Raw genomic sequence first — 23,665 nt, forward strand, 5'->3', positions numbered from 1 at the left:
GTGCGACCAGTTGGTAGTGGTTGGGTTAAGAGTGATAGGGTTTCTTGGGTACTGGTATAATGGTGGATGTTTTCCAGAGGGTGGGAATTGATGCTGTCCTATAGGATTCCCAGAATATGAAGTAGAGGATGGGGGAGAGCGCCATGGCACAGAGCTTGAGCACCCTAGCCGGGATGCCTTCTGGCCCAGGTGCCTTGCCAGGTTTGCATCTGCCCAGCTGCTGTCAAGCATCCTCCATTGTGAAGGGTGGGTGTGTGGGTGGGTTCATGAGAGGGGAAGGGCACTAAACAGCTCATCACAGACAGCAGAGTTTTGTGGATGCCAAACCATATGTAGAAAGAGTTTAGAGTGTTGGTAAAGGTTGTGGGGTCTGTCATTGTGGAATGATCTTGAATTGATTAATAACTAGTTAGTGTTCTTACTTTGTGGAAAGGCTTGTTTTGTGTTTATGTTGCTAAAATACTGCTCCAACCTGTTCTTATATTTGAGTTTGGCCTTAATAATGTCATTCTTGATCTGTCTGTTAATTGCTTTAAGGGAAGCCCAGTCCCTGTGCTGAAATGCCTTCTGCTTTTCTTCCAAGCTATGCTTAATATGGGAAGTAATCCAGGGCTTGGAGTTGGGATATTTTCTAAAAAATTATGTGGGTATGGTGGTGGTGATGCAAAATTTAATATAGTTAGTAATAAATGGTACTTTGTTATCCAGATCGCCTTGAAAAATGTCCCAGTTGAGCCTTGTAATTGTGTGATGGCATCCTCCGTTGGGTGGCGCAGCGGATTTGAGGCTTGATGCATTTCAGTTCCGATTTGTAGTGTGGAAGCAGGAAGACAATATTACGGTCTGAAAAGCCAAGAGGAGGATGTGCCCGAGCGCTGAACGCAACGGTAATGTTGCCATAACATACACTACCGTTCAAAAGTTTGGGATCACATTGAAATGTCCATATTTTTGAAGGAAAAGCACTGTACTTTTCAATGAAGATAACTTTAAACTAGTCTTAACTTTAAAGAAATACACTCTATACATTGCTAATGTGGTAAATGACTATTCTAGCTGCAAATGTCTGGTTTTTGGTGCAATATCTACATAGGTGTATAGAGGCCCATTTCAAGCAACTATCACTCCAGTGTTCTAATGGTACAATGTGTTTGCTCATTGGCTCAGAAGGCTAATTGATGATTAGAAAACCCTTGTGCAATCATGTTCACACATCTGAAAACAGTTTAGCTCGTTACAGAAGCTACAAAACTGACCTTCCTTTGAGCAGATTGAGTTTCTGGAGCATCACATTTGTGGGGTCAATTAAACGCTCAAAATGGCCAGAAAAAGAGAACTTTCATCTGAAACTCGACAGTCTATTCTTGTTCTTAGAAATGAAGGCTATTCCATGCGAGAAATTGCTAAGAAATTGAAGATTTCCTACAACGGTGTGTACTACTCCCTTCAGAGGACAGCACAAACAGGCTCTAACCAGAGTAGAAAAAGAAGTGGGAGGCCGCGTTGCACAACTGAGCAAGAAGATAAGTACATTAGAGTCTCTAGTTTGAGAAACAGACGCCTCACAGGTCCCCAACTGGCATCTTCATTAAATAGTACCCGCAAAACACCAGTGTCAACATCTACAGTGAAGAGGCGGCTGCGGGATTCTGGGCTTCAGGGCAGAGTGGCAAAGAAAAAGCCATATCTGAGACTGACCAATAAAAGAAAAAGATTAAGATGGGCAAAAGAACACAGACATTGGACAGAGGAAGACTGGAAAAAAGTGTTGTGGACGTATGAATCCAAGTTTGAGGTGTTTGGATCACAAAGAAGAACGTTTGTGAGACGCAGAACAAATGAAAAGATGCTGGAAGAATGCCTGACGCCATCTGTTAAGCATGGTGGAGGTAATGTGATGGTCTGGGGTTGCTTTGGTGCTGGTAAGGTGGGAGATTTGTACAGGGTAAAAGGGATTCTGAATAAGGAAGGCTATCACTCCATTTTGCAACGCCATGCCATACCCAGTGGACAGCGCTTGATTGGAGCCAATTTCATCCTACAACAGGACAATGACCCTAAACACACCTCCAAATTGTGCAAGAACTATTTAGAGCAGAAGCAGGCAGCTGGTATTCTATCGGTAATGGAGTGGCCAGCGCAGTCACCAGATCTGAACCCCATTGAGCTGTTGTGGGAGCAGCTTGACCGTATGGTACGCAAGAAGTGCCCATCCAACCAATCCAACTTGTGGGAGCTGCTTCTGGAAGCGTGGGGTGCAATTTCTCCAGATTACCTCAACAAATTAATAGCTAGTATGCCAAAGGTCTGCAATGCTGTAATTGCTGCAAATGGAGGATTCTTTGACGAAAGCAAAGTTTGATGTAAAAAAAATCTTATTTCAAATACAAATCATTATTTCTAACCTTGTCAATGTCTTGACTCTATTTTCTATTTATTTCACACCATATGGTGGTGAATAAGTGTGACTTTTCATGGAAAACACAAAATTGTTTGGGTGATCCCAAACTTTTGAACGGTAGTGTAAGTCCAGAATGTTATCTTTCCTTGTGGGAATATTCACATACTGATGGAAAGAGGGCAGAACACCATCACGTCTGCTGTTGTTGAAATCACCCACAATGAACACACCAGGGCTTCACGATATTTAGCCAGGATGGAGCTAGTGCTCTCAGCTACTAGCTCTGGTGCCACTTTGGTTTTAGCGCTGGGTAGAATGTATACCATAGCCAATGACCAAAGTGGGGAATTCTCTCCACATCAGGTGTACAGACTATGCTGTGGGTTTTGATGTTATTACACCACCTCTTAAAAATGCAGACCCCACCACCCCTTTCCTTGCCTAACTGACTAATACTGTCAGCCCTTACGGTGGAAAAGTGATGGAGACTGACCTTGGTGTCTGGGACTGCCTCACTGAGCCAGATTTCAATCAAGGCAATGTTACAAGCATCTCTGAAGGCACTCTCCACCTGGCACTAGGTATGCAGTAAGTCCATTTTGTTCAGAAGGGAACGTATATCCGCCAGTATGATGGAGGGAAGAGGGAGTGTGAAGGGATGCTTTCACAGTCTGGTGTGTACACCACCTTGCCCAACTCCTTTCCTCAGTCGGATCTCTGGAGGGAGTATAGCTACTGGCTTCACATTGCAGAGGATAGAAGACTGAAGTTGTGGAATATCTTTTTGGCTATAGGTGAGTAATCTATAGGCACTAACCTCTGGTTGTAACACTGAGCTTTTATTGATGATCCATAGGGTTATAAATACGGTCCAGTAAGCCTTTTATAGATCCAGCATATTAGAGGTTTAACTAGACTAAGACTATCAAGACTTACAACTAAAAAAAAGAACAACAAGACAGAATGCTGATGTGTACGCTAACATGATATGACAGACTGTCGTCGCAGTACAGCATGTGCTGAGCTAGGTCTTAGGACTTTGAAGAGCTGAGTGAGTGGTGAAGAACAAAACATGAGAGCCATTGAAAGTAAAGAAAGAGATTCAGAAAGAGGGGCAGAGTAGGATAGTGATGGAGAGAGACACTAATGGACAGACAGACCGGAGCAGTGGGGCGCAAATATATTTTACAAGTTCAGCTGGACCTGATGATATGTTAGAGTTCACTGTTTTAACAAATTTTAATATAACACCATGGCCTTCATGTTCTCAGAAATTGGCTAGTGGATGTTGGTGGGTGATACATGTGCAACAAAATTGAATTCAAATTTGCCTCGGGGAGATAACCCCCCCCCTCCAATTGGAATCTCATACCATCTTTTTGCCACCCTAGGTAAAACTTGCCAAAACTGCAACTGCCACTTGGCAACTCATAGCATAACTACTAAACCAAATAGGGCCAGATCTATTAAGGGAAGCACATACGTGTCTACGGGCACATACACATCAATGAATGGTTACCAACAATTCGTGTCAATGGGAGTGGCCTTTTAGTGTGGTATCTACTAAAAATAAGCAGGATAAAATAAATGTGATCGGCACTTTATAAACACATTTTGCAAATGTTTCCCTTCAATTGTTTTCACTGCATTTGGGACCTCTGCAATAGTATAAAATTCCTGTTTGATCGCACTGAGAACACTGCAGTGAATTGGGAACTGTATATGATTTTGTATTCCTTTAATTAGGGCACAAATGTGACAAACAAGATATAGATGCTACCATTCACTGAAACGAACCAAAAGCAAATAAATGAGGTGTGGCCAAGAGTTTTGCTATTGCTGGATTTGCCTGCATATGTGCACATTTACACATGTCCCTTCAATCGTTCCGACTGCATTTGGGACCCCTGCAATACTATGATATTACTGTTTGATTGTGTTGAGAGCATCACAGTGACTTGAGAACTGTGACAGTGTAGATAATGCTGACTGTGATAAACCAGCTACAGATGCTACTTTCACTGAAATGAACCAGAGGCAAATGGTGAAGTGTGGCCAAGAGTTTTGTTCTTGCTGGAATTGCATGACTCCTTTTGGAGTTGCCCAGCACTGTGCTTAGTCTGTTTGTAGCTTCATTAGAACTGTTAGAGATTAAGTGCCTTTTTTTCATGAAGGAGGCAGTATCTTAATCTTAATTAAGCTTGAGTCTTTCTTCATTCCCTACAAGTACACTGTTTTTTCTCCAAAATTCATACACATCTGTCTTCCAAGAATTTCCTCCTTCAGTTTCAATATGTCAGTAGGGCCTTACAAGACCACTTGTTTCCCCTTTTTCTTTGCTGTTGCTGGCATAGAAATCATCGTTCACTTGTAGAGAATCAACCATAACCCTTGACTCAAACTATCTAAATTATTTTTGTATTGTATTATATTCTTATTGTATCGTTTCCTATTAAAATGCCTGGATAACATTGGCAATATCCAAAAGTTATTTTCAGTTGCAAAAAAGCTCACTTCTTTGGAGGTATGAAGCATCTGCAAAAACTCACAATATGAACTGGTATAACTGCTTTGTGCCAATACCCAGTGTATAATGAAACTTATTACTATATACATTATGTTTGCAAATTCCTTATTAGGAATAACCCCTTTAGATGTACCATCTCCTTTTCAAGGGGGTCCTCAAATTATGCTCATGCTGATGTGGTATGATTAATCTCATATGTTTTTCTCCAAACCAAGTTTTTTCTTCTTTTTTTTTATATTTCTGAGTGCTAAGGATCACTGGGTTTCAATTATGTACTGGAAAATAAACAAAGCATGGGATATCTTTGTCTCAGTTTGGATGGCTGACTGTCTCCATTTGTTTGCTTCTGTCAATTGCCAACACACACACACACACACACACACACACACACACACACACACACACACACACACACACACACACACACACACACACACACACACACACACACACACACACACACACAAACCAACATACACAACCACAGGTGCCCACACACAAACAAACACATCGACACAGACAACCAGATACCCACACACAAGCAAACACAAATACTTACGTAGCTGGTGTATGTCTCTCCATCCTCTGCTGGAAGGACAAGCTGTGATGGTGACCAGTGGACAGGGGTTCCCAGCCAAACTGTCACACAGGGTCTGCTGTTGGAAAAACACCTTGGCAGGATCCACTGAACGCTGCAGTGCCTCGAGATGGGACTAGAAAGAAAGAGAGGAAGAGAGCATTTGTTAGAGAAGTAAAAAAAAAACTTGACAGGGTCAACAAAACGGTAGCCAAAATTGGGCCTGGAGAGACATGATGCTGCTGCTGATGATGATGATAATAAAATATAAATGATCCCTGTGAGGAAATTTAATCGATGCTGCACAGGAAAACAGAATGAGTGAGCAACAAGCAAAAATAAAGAGTTCTTAACATAATAAAACGAGTAGTCACAGCACGCAAACACAATAGAAAAAACACATGTTCAGTTAAAGAGAAAGCAGAGGCAAAGACGACAAGGAGCTATAACAGATTCTGAGGAGTACTTTGGAGAATTTATTTTGCGGTGGACTGATTTTGTCTAGTGTGATTTTTTTTTTTGTGTGGCTTTTTTCAACCTCTTCTTTTCTCCCCAATTGTACTTGGCCAATTACCCCACTCTTCCAAGCTGTCCTAGTCGCTGTTCCACCCCCTCTGCCGATCCGGGGAGGGCTGCAGACTACCACATGCCTCCTCTGATACATGTGGAGTCACCAGCCGCTTCTTTTCACCTGACAGTGAGGAGTTTCACCTGGGGGACGTAGCGCATGAGAGGATCACACTATTCCCCCCAGTTCTCCACCCCCCCCTCCGAACAGGTGCCCCGACCGACCAGAGGAGGTGCTGGTGCAGCGACCAGGACACATACCCACATCCGGCTTCCCACCCGCAGACACGGCCAATTGTGTCTGTAGGGATGCCCGACCAAGCTGGAGATAACACAGGGATTCAAACTGGCGATCCTTATGTTGGTAGACAACAGAATAGATCACTACGCTACCTGGACACCTGAGTAAGTGGGATTTTTAATCTATGTATTTCAGAGGTGGAGTAATACAAAAGCAGAGCTGGGCTTTGAGTTGTTATTGTTACTGGAACACAGTTATACATGAGTACAACAGTGTTGACTGCAACTGTAACTGTAAAAGTTTGAATTAAGTAAATTTGGCTAAAAAACACTAAACTTTTGCACAAATACTAGATTACTCATTGGAAGAGAGGCATATTTAATGATAATAAATATCATCTTGAATATGGAACAGAAAGATACTGCCATCACTTTACACCTGTTAACATGATGGCCAAACGTGTTTAGCGTTTAACGTGACAATAATACAGCTGTTCATGTTACAGCCTTTGAATCAGAAAATAAAATGTCTGCATCAAACTGCACACTGTTTTACAGACAAAGTGATCCAATTTTTTTTCATTGACAAGATTGGAGGTTACACATTTAAAAAAAAATCAGTGGATTATAGGTACAATTTTAGACAGGTCATCAGTATCTTTTTATCAAGACAGAAAAAATACAGAAACATGGAATAAGAGACAAAAAGAGAGATTGAGAGACATGGGAAAATAATACAGATATTTGCTGGCTGTATAAAAGGTTAAGCTACTGTAGTACAAGTATTTATATGGCCCACAAACTGTGTGGGAGAGAAGCAGTTGGCATCAGGTTCCTGTTTGTATTTGTTTGCCCATGTCAGCAGAATATTTCCAGTCTCAACCAAAAAAAAAAAAAACCCATCATTAACGTTTTTTTCTTTACTGATGCAAACTATCATCTTATCTTAAGGGGAACATATAATTATGATCAGTGTTTCAACTTCACTGTACCAACCACTGATAAAATGCTTTCCATTCAAATTACCTACAGGTAATACATATTCAAGAATTGAACAAGGGAAAAAGCAGTTAAAAAAAGGTCCTCTCTGGAAATCCTATTTTTTGAAACTTTATAGTTTTTGAATTATAGTCAATATAACATACACAACCTCGGGGTTGTCATACCACCCAGAACAGTATTGGCACATGTTAATGCCATAGTGCGGGTACTACATAAAGAGTAAAGTGAAATAATAAAACCCCCCTGACATGCAGAGAGCCCTCAACCTATAAGGTTGAGCTCTGATTTTGGAGACTCTCCCTAACCCATCGAGTGGAAGGAATGAGTAACAAATATGCTGAATTCCATGCCAGATATATTTTCCCATCATGATCTGGATTTTTGACATACAGATAAGGTCAAACACCATATCAAGCTCAGCAATGAAACGCCTTTTAAACACCGAGCACGTCCAATACATCCCCGAGATGTGGATGCGGTAAGGAAACACCTTCAGGAACTCCTTGACTTGGGAGTTATACGAGAATCTGAGTCCCCATTTGCTTCTCCCATAGTTGTCGTGAGGAAGAAGAATGGCTCTGTTTATCTTTGCAAAGCTAAATCTTTGGACCATCAAGGATGCGTATGCCCTCCCAAATCTAGAGGAGGCGTTCTTTGCTCTAGCTGGGCTGAAGTGGTTCTCTGTTCTGGATCTTAAATCGGCATATTATCAAATTGAATTGAGAGAATCTGACAAGCAGAAGACGTCATTCATTTGCCTGCTAGGATTTTGGGAATTTAACAGGATGCCTCAAGAAATCACAAATGCACCATCAGCCTTCCAACGACTTCTGGAGAAGTGTATGGGAGAGATGAACAATCTAAAGGATGTTTTAGTGTTCATTGATGACCTGATCATTTTTTCATCATCCTTACATCAGAAAAGCAGCCTCTGATGCGTGTACTATTAATGACTGAAGGAATATGGACTGGGCGGCACGGTGGCACAATGGTTAGCGTGGTCGCCTCACAGCGAGAAGGTTCTGGGTTTGAGCCCTGGGGTAGTCTATCCTTGGGGGTCATCCCGGTTCGTCCTCTGTGTGGAGTTTGCATGTTCCCCCTGTGTCTGCGTGGATTTCCTCCGGGAGCTCCGGTTTCCTCCCACAGTCCAAAGATACGTAGGTCAGGTGAATCCGACACACTAAATTGTCCCTAGGAATGAATGTGCGTATGTGTGTGTGTGTGTGAGCCGTGTGTGATGGCCTGGCGGCCTGTCCAGGGTGTCTCCCTGCCTACCACCCAATGACTGCTGGGATAGGCTCCAGCATCCCCGCGACCCTGAGAGCAGAATAAGCGGTTCGGATGACGGATGGATGGGACAACATACACAATCCCCATTTATCCCTCCCCACACACCCCACCCACCCCAAGGTCCTCCAAATATAGAAGACAAAAATAGACAGATAAAGAAAAAAAAAAGTACTAGAAAAAAAAACAGACATAGAAATACTATTTTAAAGACAAAATCTTAAGTACAAACTCACCAGAAATGAAATACAAGTATTACATAAACTTATGTTACCATGAGTTCTTTTGATCAATATTACTCAAAAAATGTTCGATGGATTTAATGATCGATTGATTGATGGATCGATTATTACCTGCAGGGCAGAGTATGTGTAGGGATAGTGGTAAGCCAGGTAGCAAACATCCTCATTATGTTTGAAGGTCACAGTGAAGGTCAAAGTGTAAAAAGTTTCCCCCTTCCTGTCCTGAGCCGGACAGAAGTTGTTTCTGGATGAGAAAAACAGAAGGGACCCCCATATTTTACCATCAGGTGCGTTATGACTGAATTAAATACAGGTTTCCTTTAAATAGTTGTGGTTACTTGAAATAAAATAATAAGACGAAATAAATAAATAAATAAACACACACACACACACACAAATTCTAATGTTTCATTGCTTCTTAATACAATTTATTGTCTCAGTATTACATTGTTTGTTACTTTGTTTTTAACTTGATATTTTCCATAACTTTTGCTCGGATATCTACGCCAGCTGCTCACACTGCTCACGGAAGGTCATATTATGCAGTGTTTACTATCAGTGAAAGCCTCTGTAGTCTCTAAATAGACTGTGTAACTTGCTGGTCACTGAACATAACGCCCGAACTTCAGGTGCTGATGTGTAATCTCAGTGGTTAAAAGTAAGGCTAACATATGCAATCTCAGCTAAATAGTGCACTAAAAACATGCCATCTGAATGGGTGAAAATGTGAATTTATAACATAACTTTACAATTTTCTATAACTTCAATAATATTTCCAAGGCATTTGTTTAATTTTATCATTCTCAAGCTGTTTTCCATGAGCGGAAACCTCTTCTATCAATTTCCAGGTTTTCCAGGACTTGTGGAAACCCTGTAATCACTTAAAATACTTGTCTTTTGCATTTTATGGCTAATGCTAACTTTATGATTTTTTTTCCGTATTGCCTTCTTATACAGTTTATTCTTGCATATATACTCAACATATATCCATCACCCTATACCTGAAATAACAGATTTCACTCCCGGTCCTGACCCAGTGCGGTCTGCCATCCAGAGCTTCTCTCACCGAGTACAACACAGGCTGCATGCCTAAAACACATAAAGACAGACAGGGGAGACACTATTATTGTTCTATTTCACACGGTGGATGGTCCAGGGTAATATCTTTAAAAAAAAAGAAAAACCATACATAAATCCATACATAAGTACATAGGCCCTACACGTCTGCATTGCATCAGTGAGATTGAAGCTCAGTGACTCCTCCACATGATGGTGTTCCTTTTGTTACCAGCAAGCTCCACTATACTGATGGGAATTTAACCAGCAAGTCTGCACTCATGATCCAACCTCGTTCCCCCTGTGATAAACCATATTTTTTTTAGATTTTCTACCTTGGATGGAAAGGTTGAAGAGGCCCCTGTTCCAGTGGAATGAAGCAGCATCAGTTCTCCTGGGGTGAGAAAGCGCTACATAGAATACTTTCTAGTCTGCCCGAGCGCTGCTATCTTTCAGAGGAAATGCTATTTTCTGCACAATGGGATACAGGCCATATTGAGGGAACAGTCTACTACTCATTCACCTTTTCCTGAGACAAAACCAATTCCCTGGGAACCTTAAAAAGAGCCCTTTTTCCAGTATGATGGATGTTGTGCAAGTCTGTGTGGTTTGGAATATGCATTGTGCATGTGTGTATGTGTTTGTGTGTCAGAGCAAAAAAAAAAAAACGAGAGAGAGAGAGAGCAAAAAACTGTGCATGTGTTTGTCGGTAGCTGAAAGAGATCGCTAAGGCATAACCTGTGGATGTTTTGCAATCATTCTGTCTCTCTGGGTGTTTACCTATAGTAGATCGGCTATTATAGTATGAACTATTGTTGGGCCTGTAGAGCCCTTCACTATAGGATGGGAGAGAAGAAAACAAGATAACCCAGCAAGAGCTCTGTATTGTCACGGCTTACTGTGTTTTAGTGTCTGTGTTTCTATATCGCCTCGCTCTGATAGGTGTTCAAAGTGCAGGTGGACATATAAATAAGAGACTGCCTTGTTGATAGCAAGTTGGTTGGATGGTGATCATAATTCAGGCAGTGATGCTGGAAACACAAAGCCATCGAATGGCAAAATCTGCTTTGGAACAATGACAGTGTGAGTAAACATCCCACATCCAAGTTTGAGAGATTCTTCTGTGGCAGCTATGGCTGATGAAATTCAGACGTAATGGAAATTGCCTTAGAATTGCTTTGTGTATGTGTTTCGCATAAGAAATCCTTTGGACAATAATGCACTGATCCAATGCAAGCCAATGTTTATAGTTTTCAGTTAATTTCTCTGATAATATGTTCAAAAATTGTAGCACAATTTTTGACAACCCCCATGCCCTCTTTTTTTTTTTGAAGAAGAACAATGTGTTTGGCCAATTTTTGAGGGGCTGTCACAACCCCTCTCCCTTGACACCTGCTCACTCCTCCTTCACTCTGGCACACCTGTCCATGGTTTCAATCAACACACCTGCTGGCCATCAAGCAATCACCCTCACCTTTAAGAAGCCTCCACTGTGGACTAGGCTTTGCTGGAACGTAGCCATTCATGGTTTGTTGCCTAAAGGTTATTGCAGTCTAGTCCTAGTCCGCATTCTCTGATGTTCATAGTTTTTGCATTCTTGCCTGCCTGCTGTCGGATTTTTTGCTCTCTGCTCTTCAGGACTTCAGCCTGCCAGTCTCCCTGCCACTGAGCCAACTCCGGCTCTACTCCTGGGATCTGCCACTTCAATAAAGACTTGATTTTTTCCTTACCTGGTTGTCCCGTCAGCTTTTGGGTCTTTCCAGATTCGTGACAGGGGCTCTGAATAGCTTTGATTTAAATGGCTGCCGTACACCCCTTCTTCACACTGCCTGTGGCTCCTCTCAAGACGGATGATGTCCAAATAATACACTGCATGTAAACTGCAAGGGAAACTTGTCTTGCATGTCTTCCTCCCTCTCACCCGCTCTCTATTGACCCTTTGCTCTCGCCCTCTTTCTTCCCTTTGATTAGATACCATATATTTGTATCCTCCACATGTACTTCAATTGATTTTATGAAAAAACAAGAATCAGACTCAGCGAGTAGGCCTCCATCTGTTCATAGAGATCTATACCCTTCCTGTCCTTTTCTCTGCTCCTCAATTTTCACTTACCTGTTCACCTTAATGGCTGAATATAAAATGAGGGGTGATTATAAACCGACAATTTCTACACTAAAAACCTTTTGGATTACAGCCATACTATCAAGTTTCTGTTACTTTATGTTCGTTTTGTGTATGAGAATATGAACAGGAAAAAAGACCCCATCAAACAAATTACCAAATTGCAAATGGAGGCAAATGAGCTAAATTATATTAGTTTTAAATATTTACAATTCTGTAATATTCTAAGTAAGTTGTTTGATGAGAGGCAGCATTTCTGCAAAGTTTTTATGTGTTAGGCTACATTTTTTACTGAATAATCAGAACATACTACCTTACAGGCACTGAAGCTTGCAAACATGAAGATCAGATATGCCATGCAAGTCTACAGTAGTGGCATCAGAAAGTGTTAAGACTCCTTCACTTTTTGCACACTTTGTGTTGTAGATTTGATTTTAAATGGATAAAATTGCCATTTTTGTCCATCAATCTACACTCAGTAACCCGTAATGACAAAGTGAAAGTGTTTTTATAATTTTTTGCAAATGTATCAAAAACTGAAATCTCTCATTTATATTCAGACCCTTAATTCAGTACTTTGTTAAAAAAAAACCTTTGGCAGCAATTACAGCTTCAAGTCTTCTTGGGTAAGTCTCTACAAGCTTTGCACACCTGGATTTGGGCAGTTTATCCCATTCTTCCTGGCAGATCCTCTCAAGCTCTGTCAGATTGGATGGAAAGCGTCTGATCTTCAGGTCTCTCCACAGATGTTCTATGGAGTTTAAGTCTGGGCTTTGGCTGGGCCACTTAAGGACAGTCAGAGACTTGTCCTGAAGCCACGCCAGCATTGTCTTGGATGTATGCTCCAGGTCATTGTCGTGCTGAAAGGTGAACCATCACCCCAGTCTGAGGTCGCCTGCACTCTGGAACAGGTTTTCTTCCCAGGACTTCTCTGTATTTGGCTGCATTTATCCTTCCCTCAATTCTCATCAGTCTCCCATCCCTGCCACTGAGAAACACCACCATAGCATGATGCTGACACCACCATTCTTCACTGTAGGGATGGTATTAGCCAGGTGATGAGCAGCAACTGGTATTCGCCAGACATAGTCCTTGGAGTTCTGCAGAAAGAGCTACATTTTTGTCTCATCAGACCAGAGAATCTTTTTCCTCATGCTCTCAGATTCCTTTAAATGCCGTTTGGCAAACTCCAAGTGGGCTGTCATATGCCTTTCACTCAAGAACGGCTTCCGTCTTGCCATCCTACCATAAAGGCCTGATTGTTTGAGTGCTGCTGATATGGTCGTCCTTCCGGCAGGTTCTACAACTTCTGCAGAGGACTTCCAAAGCACTGTTAGAGTGACCTTTGGGTTCTTGGTCCCCTCCCTGACCAAGGTCCTTCTTGCCTGGTTACTCGGTTTGGCAGGATGGCCATCTTTAGGAAGAGTCCTGGTGGTTCCAAATGCCTTCCAATTCACAATTATTGAGGCCATTGTACTCTTGGGAACACTCAAAGCTATAGAAATGGTTTTATACCCTTGGTCTGACCTTGCTGCGTCATAATTTTATCGCAGATGTCTACAGAGTTCCTTGGACTTCATAGCTTGGTTTTTGGCCTGACATGCAGTGTGAATTCCTCCACACATGTTGCTATTAAAAATAAAAATTTGCTTCTATGCACCTTTGCCTTTGTGCACTGCCCATTGAGACCTATGTCCTATCACACTCAAACCTAGTTTTTTTTTACACTTGTTTGCGTTGTCACCTTCTGACTAGATCCTTGCTTGTGTTGTATTAACTCACAGATGCACGTCACTTTGAATAAAAGTATCTGCTAAATGAAACTGTAAATTGTGGGGCCACACAGGTGTGTGCCTTTCTAAACTATGTCCAAACAATTCAAATCGCTACAGGTGGGCTCCAATGAACTTCTAGACACATCTCAATGATAATTAAAGCAAACAGGTTGCACCTGACCACAATTTGGAGTGCCACAGCAAAAGGTCTGAATACATATAGAAATGAGAGATTTCAAGTTTTTAATTTTTTGCAAAAATTTTCCGAAAAAAAATAATCTAAAAACACGTTTTCATTTTGTCGTCAAGGGTTATTGAGTGCAGACTGATAGGCAAAAAATGGCAATTTTATCCATTTAAAATTAAATCTACAACACAATAAAGTGTGCAAAAAGTGAAGGAGTCTGAATACCTTCTGAAGCCACAGTATGTGCTGTTTAATTGAGTCATCTATAAATTGACCCACACACTTGTGTTCACAGAAACAAAAGAATGTGTTTTCAGCCAAGCACTTGAGGCATTTTAACCACTTTGAACATAATTTAAAAAACAAGTTTTACACCTCTATATGCTGAATAAAAATATCAATTCTGGAGTCATTATGCTGATATAAAGTGTTTAAAAATTATATTATGGCATTTAAAAAAATGTGATTTGTAACTGAATTGATTTTTTGCTTCCATTCCTAACATTTGTGAACAAAATAAGTTGAAAATGGTGCTTCAAATAATCCTAATACATATAAAATTGGCTGCATAAGAATTAATATAACATCATATTAGGAGGTCCCTGCCGCTTCCTGTCCGTAGCACATGCCCCCCCTCACAATATATACAAAACAAGAACAGGCAAAGGGTCAGACTTCAAGAGTACAAACACATCACAAAGATTGATTTCACATAGTGAGCACTAAAGAGGAAAGGTGAGTTTAAGTGAGGGTTAATTTCTCTCCGTCCTCTCCAACCACCGTTTCTGCAATCTATCACTCTCCATCTTGATAAGGTGATGCAGGGTTACAGTGGAGATTGTTGTTCATTATAATATGCCACTCTCCAAGAGGTTGGGGGGGAGACAGTGCATTGGGCCTTGTCAATGTAACATCTTGTGGTACAGCTTGTTGTGGGCACATTAACTCCTTCTGATGGAGTACCTGAATCTTCACATCTTTTTTTTTTTTTGGGGGGGGTCAAGGTTTATGGGTAATGTGTTTCCAAATTGGTAATTACTTTGTGTTATAAACTGGGACCTTTTTTATGTGTGAGGGCATCTATTTTTATGACAAGTGTGTTTGGTGAATAATTGAAATTTTCTATTTCCTCTAGCCAAGTCAAATATTCGGTTGTCCCACAGGAACAATATGAGGGGAGTGGGTCCAGTACACCCTAAGGCAGCAATGAAAGGCATGACGCTTGTGTGTCTGAGAAAGTCTAACATGTATATATTATATATTATGTATTATATATTATGTATATATAGTTGTCACATTTGTGAATGTTTTTGGCTGTGGGGAGTGCAATATGTACTGTGGATGAGGACAATTTGACATGTGTTTAGCTATTTCTTCATGTGCTTTCATAGACTTTTGCCATTGTTGTGGGTGAGTTTTACTTGCAGTTGTTTTCTTTCGCCATTGTTTTGATGTCAAGTTGCAGAAAGAACATCAAAAGATTGAATTATATAAACAGCCCTTTTGCTCCTTTGCAGCCCTTTTTTCACTCTCCATCTTTTTGTCTCCTATTCCTCTCTCTCACACTCTCACTCACTCCTTTCATCTCTTTAACGTCCACCCTTCCTACATCTCCCCCTTCTCACCATAGTTGAATTGACTGTTGGTCTTCTCACAGTTGATGACGTTGAAGCGATAGGGGATGTTAGCCATCATGTTACTGACCTCGAAGTAAAACCACTGGGTATGCTGGGAGCAGTTAGCATCTGCATTCAATATGAGGTCATATTCATATCTGCACAGGAAAGAGAAGAGTGCTGTTTACAAAAACGTGTTGGGTGTTCTCAACCGAGATAGGAGCAAAACCTAATTCTAGTACTCAAAGCTGAAAGAAGATAAAATGTTTACTAAACTACACCATAACTCAAATCAATTTTCAAGGGTTGCATAGCAACAACAGGAGCCAGGGACTTCTAAAACCAACAAACATCTGTTTTAACAGTTTATGCAAACTGGTTTCACTCATAACATCTAAACATGGTACATCAATGAACAATGGCAATTGTTACTCTCATTACATACGTATATACGTACATGAATAAATAAATTTAAAAAAAGACTTGCGGTCAGCCGTTAAAATGTTTGAACCTATCTTTCATACATATTGTATGCTGTTCAATATATAAACATCAGCTGCCTTCCACAGATCATCTTATTCTCAAACCAAAAAGATACCGCTGTGCATGACTCTGTGTGTGTGTGTGTTTGTGTTTGTGTGTGTGTGCATTCTTACCTGCGAACCTGGATGGCTTTCCTCAAGTTCCCAGATTCAAATTTAGAGAAAAATCTTAATGAGTCCGGCCTATCAGACACACACTGAGGACTGAGACAGTGAGAAAAAGCAACACACAGAAAAAAGGAAGGAGAATGAAGGAAGGGAAGGAAAAAGAAGACAAACAGGAGCAGGAAGACAAAATGATGCAAAGATGTACATTTTTGACATTTTTATACAAGAGACAGAAGGACACAATTGGAAATGGAGAGGTAGAGATGGGTGATTACAGAGGTTACTTCAAGTACAACAGACTGAAAACTGCATTATGTTTGGAATAGATTGGTATCAGGCCTTTATTTCAATTTCTTTTTTTCCAGTGAAATAATGTATCATTCACATTCGGGCACTACGCTTACTATAACATTTCATAAATAAAGATATAAAAATCTATCCTCATAATCCTACTGAATTTAAAAAGAATCACGGTTTGACTTAACCTGTGATAATGAAGTATATAGCCATAACAATGACTTGTGTTGACAAGATTGAGGATAATGGGGTGTGTGTGCATGTGCATGTGTGTGTGTGTGTTCTTTGAGTCAGTGGTTTACCTAGTTTCTTCGAGGTCGAACACAACCTGGTTGATGAGATCATCAGGATTCAGGAAGCGCTGGACATCCTCAAACACCTTCTGCCTGTTAGCAATAACCCCATACAGAGATCACTGTTAGTAGTATAGTATGGTATAGTATGGTATAGTATAGTACAGTATAGTATAGTATAGTATAGTATAGTATAGTATGGTTGGATGTCTTTGCACACCCTTTGGATCAGGGATGGGCAACATGATCCAGAACCATGATCCAGAACCAAGCAGTTACACACCTGAGTCTACAAATCAAGGTCCTTAGCAAAGACTATTAAATAAGACTAATCCAATCAATTAAGTTGCATTTTATATAGCACTTTTCTAGCTGCAACAGCCACTCAAAGTGCTTTACAATGCGATTTTACTTGAGCACACTCAGATTTACAGTTTTGTTACTCGTTCTTCATCAGTACTTCCAATTAATTAAAAAGATAATTAAAATGAATTAAAAAACACTATTATTAATATTAATTATTATTTATTATTAGGTTGACTAATAGAATCAGGTGTGTAACTACTTGGTTGGAACAAAGACCTGCACCCACACCGGCCCTTTCTGGATCATGTTGCCCATCTCTGTTTTGGATAAGGGATGAATAGATGGATGGATGGATGTTTGAAGTATACTTCTGGAGAAAGGATAACTAGTATCTGACTATAATTTACACACAGATTTTCAATAAAATTTTTGAGTGCCTAAATAAATACAAGATTCAAGGTTCTTTATTTGTTATGTCTCATATAAAAGTATAAGAGAGAAAAATTCTTGAGTTTCGGCTCCTCAACACTGCAGCAACAATAGTAATTAAATAACAACAAAACAGAACAAAAAAGCAGTAATAATAATAAATAGTGTATGATGTGTGTAAGGTGCTGTGTGTGTGTGTGTAGGCCTAGCCTTAATAAATGTGCATATGTGTGTGTGTAGAAATAATCAGGATAACTGAGCACACTAGATAAAACTGGGTCACCAAATGTGCCCTATTATGCACATGTGGACACTAAGTTGATATGGTGGTGTGCTGAGAGCATTTCAGCATATCCTAACACTTTTCATTGCTTACTGGAGAGAGCAAATTTAGTCTAACCCTGTAGCAAGTTAGCAGTTTTCATTTAAACTTAAGAGGATGGAGTAACATTATCACCACATTAAAAAGTAATACATGAAAGTAATAGTGCCCTTTGTAATGGAAATTGGAAAATATTTTATGAACATATTCAAGGTGTAACCTGAAATTATACAATGACGGCCAAAAGAACAGTGGGACTGAGAAGTGAGTTAGCCCTGACTATTTCTGTTTGGGTCTGCTTTCAGAAACAGGCTACTGTGACTAAAGGGCAAAAAAAAACACTATATTACTTAACAATGAAGTAGTTATTAATACTTCTGCCCTTTCCCTCCTCCACATTCCGCCGGTAGGCGGCAGGTTTAGTGAGATTTCCTTTGTTGAGTCTGACAGAGCTTTTCCGTCGTTCAAGAACGACACTTGGTCACAGACTTCTAACAGAAGCTGGTGTCCACTCTATACATCACTCCTCACAAGCTGTGTTGTCCTGTTGCTGAAACCAGGCTACATGTAAACCCTGGCTGGTCTACAGAAGTCGGAAAGATCTGAAGATGAGGCAAAAACCTTCACGAACTCCTTATTTTCTGCTTTGTACTCGCCATATATAGTTCTCCTCCTTAAGTCTACAGAATCACTCCTCTGAATGTTCACATCTCTATTTTTTTCATTTATTCATTCATTCATTATCCAAGCCACTTATCCTATTAGGGTCGCGGGGTGCTGGAGCCTATCCCAGCGCTCATTGGGTGGAAGGTGGGGAAACACCCTGGACAGGTCGCCAGTCCATCACAGGGCAGACATACAGAAAGACACATTCACACCTAGGGGCAATTTACTATCTCCAATTTACCTGACCTACATGTCTTTGGACTGTGGGAGGAAACCGGAGCACCCAGAGAAAACCCACGCAGACACGGGGAGAACATGCAAACTCCACACAGAGGATGACCTGGGATGACCTCCAAGGTTGCACAACCCCGGGGTTCGAACCCAGGACCTTCTTGCCATGAGGGGACTGCGCTAACCACTGTGCCATCTGTTCAATGTTTGCTATGCTTAATTCAACTAATAATTTCTTAATTAATTTCTTTCTCTTTCACCCGGTTGTTCCGGGTGAGGGTTACGGCATCATTTGGGAAAGTGGGGCGGAAGGGGAGAGGGAACGGTCACAGCCAGCCTGGGTCACCTCTCTGGCCCAGGTCAGGTAAAGGGGAGGTGGCACGGGTGAGTGATGTCACCAGAGTGGGGGACAGCTGTTCAGAGCATGCGATCTTGTGGTGTGCTCTGAACAGCTGTCCCCACTCACATCCTCTTTCAAAAAGAGGTGTGGCACCATCACAGGGATAAATAGTGAGGTAACTCCACCCAGTGTCAGAAGTGAAGAAGCCATCTGGATGAATGGCAAAATGTCTTCAAACTGAAAACTAGCATCCAGTGAATCAATTTAAAACTCTTCTGGCATTAACATGGTATTCTTTAACATTGCAGGGGCTACTACCGTTAACCTTTTTGATTTTTTTTTTATTTTGATTTTGAGATACTTTATTGATCCCTGTTGGGGAATTACGCTCTGCATTTAACCCATCCTAGCTGTGTAGCTAGGAGCAGTGGGCAGCCACCATGCATAGCCCGGGGACCAACCCCAGTTCTTCTTGCCATGCCTTGGTCAGGGGCACAGACAGGAGTATTAACCCTAACATGCATGTCTTTTTGATGGTGGGGGAAACCGGAGCACCTGGAGAAAACCCACCGCAGACACGGGGAGAACATGCAAACTCCACACAGAGGACGACCCCTAAGTTTGGACAACCCTGGGGTTCGAACCCAGGACCTTCTTGCTGTGAGGCAAAAGCGCTAACCACTGGGCCACCAATCTATCAACATTTTAACATTTTCCGACAAACCCGAACACCCACCGCCAGCATCACACACACACACACACACACACACACACACACACACACACACACACACACACACACACACACACACACACACACACACACACACACACACACACACACACAGTACTGCAGGTTGGCAGTAGGTGTGATTTTCTTTAGTGAATCTAACAGTGCTTTGCAGTCATTCTCAAATAACAGCCATTCACACACGAGGAGCCTGACTGACGTTGCACACCACTCTTGATGATGAAGTGTTGTGTTTATGCTAACCTTCAACACACTCATCGCACCATACGTTATGATAACACTGCTGTTGTTGCTACTTAATTTTTAATTGGTGAACCTTTACAAGCTTTTCCACCACCTTTGTTGCATCACTGAATCATGTGCAAATGCTTTTGGTTGGTTGTTATGTTGGCGTGTCATTTTGTGCTCAAACTATTCAACCGGTATCAACAGGAATATGAGTATGTCTGGTGTTTCTCTTGGGTATGACCCTGAGAGGAATTTCTGTGCCTTACATAAAATCTTTGCTTGGATGAAGTCAAATCTCTTGGGCAATTTATCTTAGGCTAATGCAGGCTGGAGACCACTGGGACCTTACTTTCTATTAAACTATATACTATGGGTACTGGCATGGTCTGTAGGCCAGTTTCTGCTGCTTTCACAATTGCAAAGAGAATGCTTTAGTGAGTTTGTGTTACTTGGAAAGAGACCATATTCCTTTTTTGGATGCTGTGACAAAAAAAATGACACTTACTTAGATCTTACAGTTCTGACCTTTCCTTAAACTGTGTTCACTTCCATTTCTGAGTTCCTGTATATAACTTAGTTTACAAATGATTTAAGGCTTAATAAGAAACTTTTAGATATTCATTCTATCCCCAATAGACTCCACTTTACAGTTCATACTGTATGCAATGCTAGTATATTTTTCTTTAACGGGATCTTGAACATAAGCCAATTCCACTCATTTTACACCAGTATTCTTGTAATCAAAGCCCTGTATAAAAAGTCAAAATTGCATGACACAATCTCATAAAAAGTTCAACACTTAGCAGCTTTAAACAGGTGGCAACCGGTACACTGAAAAAATAAGCTGCTAATCACAGCAACATGCTATACATATTTTTTTTAGATTATGCTTGATATACGGTAGTCCCTTCACTCAAACTATATGAATAAATTCTCTTTCTGGATCGGACTTCTTTCCTTTTTGGACTGAAGATATGTCTATTTCAGTCTCTTTATCTATCCTTTTTGCTGATCTCTGAACCTTAGTAAAGCAGGAAAAGGCTGCACTTTGCATAATCTGATTTTTATTTTTTATTTGTCAGAACATCTCAGCAGAGACGCATAGTGCCTTCTTCACTATGCTATTTACAAAGAATTCATGCAAATCTTAAATACCCACACCCACAGACACACCCTCGTGGTCAACCAATGGTAATTCACAAACAAGGTTGACGCAGTAAATATGCTATGTACAATGGATGTGACCAGTCTTTACACAAGCATTCCTCACCAGGCAGGGATAACAGCATTGGATTATTGTTTACAGAAGTTTCAAGTGCCATACACTGAATTTCCGGTGTCACTGACTAATGATTTTCTGACAAAAAAACAACTGTTTCAGAACAAATTTTATTTGCAAATTCAGCGAACAGCAATGGGCTCATCCATGGCACCAAATTACGCTACGCTAACCTTTTTAGGGGAAAACTCGAATAGGATTTTATTTATTCAGATAATCTATTCTGCCAACGTCTTAAAGTTCGATACAGATACATCGATGACATTTTCTTTATATGGAGTGGCACGGAAGAATAGCTAGATACAGTCAATGATTATGTTAACACAAGATTACCCTCTATCAAATTTGTATTAAATTTTAACAATGAAATCATTTCATTCCTGGATGTGTTGGTTCAAAAGACAGGTAATGTGATATGCACTGAAATCTACCACAAGGAAATGGACTGAAATGCATTCCTAGATTACCATAGCTTCCATCTGACGTCATTGAAACATAGCTTACCACACAGCCACCTCCGAAAGGTGCGCTGTACATGTGACGGCAACAAGGCATTTCAGAGACAAGCAGCGGAATTGCGTCAAAGATTTTCAAATAGGGGATACAGCAATGCATTTCTGGAGGATTACCTGGACCAAGTGTGTAATATCCAATGCTATGACTTTATGAGCTGCGGAACACCAACTACAAACACAAACATCCCAGTAAAACACACACACACACACACGCACACATAAAAATATATATATTTGTTAAAAGAAACACTCAACAGTAGGGAGAGTGCTCAACAAATAAGGACCAAAATAATCCAGTGAGTCAAGTAAATTCTTTATGAGACAGTACAAGCCTGTTTCAGCAATCATCAGCTGTCCTTTCCGTAATGATTGTGGCGAGGACGGAGCTGGAGTACTATATAGTATATTTTAACTCAAACTTGACCAACTGTTATCTTGATTCATTGCCAGACAATAATAAATGGGACATTTGTTGCCTGAACCTGACTTATCTGCATGGATGAGTCGTCGTGACCAGAACATAGAGGTTACATTGGTAATGACAGCTGATGATTACTTATGGCATAAAACAGGCTTGTACTGTCTCACAAAGAATTTACCTGACTCACTGGATGTTATATATATTATATATATATATATATCGTTTTTTTTTTCCGAAACCATCAATGGTGTTGAGTGCTCGACTAATGAGGAGCGGAATATCAACACGGATACAGGAAAAAAGATTTTAATACATAGCAGTACAGGCCTGTTTCGTGCGTCTCGCACTCATCAGCTGCATTTGATGAGCGTGAGACGCATGAAACAGGCCTGTACTGCTATGTATTAAAAAAAATTTCCTGTATCCATGTTGATATATATTTATGTATACATATATATATATATGTGTGTGTGTATATATATATATATGTATATATGTGTTTTTATATGTATGTATATATGTATAAATACTATATATGTATGTATACACACACATATATATATATGTGTGTGTGTGTGTGTGTGTGTATGTATGTATGTATGTATGTGTGTATATATATATATATATATATATATATATATATATATATATAGCGTTTTTTCCGAAACCGTCAGTGGTGTTGTTAGAAGTGCTCAACTAATGAGGAGCAGAATATCAATACAGATGCAGGTAAAAAGTTTTAATACATAGCAGTACAGGCCTGTTTCATGCGTTGCGGCCCCAATCCCTTACCCCATTGGTTGTAATGTTTTCCACCCCACCATTGGTTGCTGTGCATCGTAACTACCTGCCCCCATTGGTTGTTATAATTTAAATGTTTTCTGCTCTGATTGGTTGCTGTCCACCGAAATTATGGGTGTGACCTTGGGCAACGTAAACTGTGTTCTTTATTTAATCACATTAGCAGCTGATGAGTGCGAGACCCACGGAACACGCCTGTACTGCTATGTACTAAAACTTTTTTTCCTGCATCTGTACACACACACACATGTACATATACATATATTGTGAGAACTGCCTTTTGAAGAGGAGGTCTAGTATAGCTTCACTTTAAATATGGTCACACCTAATGTTATGAATGAGGACCTGTCCCTTACCTGTTTTTTATGAACCTATTCTATTGCTTGTCCATGTGATGATGTTTGATAGTTCAGTAATGTGTGTTGATGTTTACTACGTGGTAAGTTTGTCAATTATGTGTGAGCACGATTGGTCAATTACCATTGGTTGACAATGAGGATGTGTTTGTGGGTGTGGGCATTTCATCTTTGAATGAAC

The 23,665-nt window shown here is 40.5% G+C and overlaps 1 protein-coding gene across 1 annotated transcript in view; it reads right to left on the reverse strand.

Moving 5' to 3' along the window:
• LOC130114340 (cytosolic carboxypeptidase 4) overlaps nucleotides 1-23,665 on the reverse strand; it is a 254,308-nt gene that overhangs the window by 121,951 nt on the left and 108,692 nt on the right. Inside the window, exons 15-20 of the mRNA XM_056282197.1 lie at nucleotides 16,849-16,932; nucleotides 16,256-16,345; nucleotides 15,609-15,757; nucleotides 9,845-9,932; nucleotides 8,955-9,087; nucleotides 5,488-5,641 (exon numbers count right to left, since the gene is read on the reverse strand). Of these exons, the coding sequence (XP_056138172.1) occupies nucleotides 5,488-5,641; nucleotides 8,955-9,087; nucleotides 9,845-9,932; nucleotides 15,609-15,757; nucleotides 16,256-16,345; nucleotides 16,849-16,932 (698 nt within the window). The remainder of the gene's footprint in view (nucleotides 1-5,487; nucleotides 5,642-8,954; nucleotides 9,088-9,844; nucleotides 9,933-15,608; nucleotides 15,758-16,255; nucleotides 16,346-16,848; nucleotides 16,933-23,665) is intronic.

The sequence above is a fragment of the Lampris incognitus genome, chromosome 6, assembly GCF_029633865.1.
Source record: "Lampris incognitus isolate fLamInc1 chromosome 6, fLamInc1.hap2, whole genome shotgun sequence".
Taxonomy (NCBI): domain Eukaryota; kingdom Metazoa; phylum Chordata; class Actinopteri; order Lampriformes; family Lampridae; genus Lampris; species Lampris incognitus.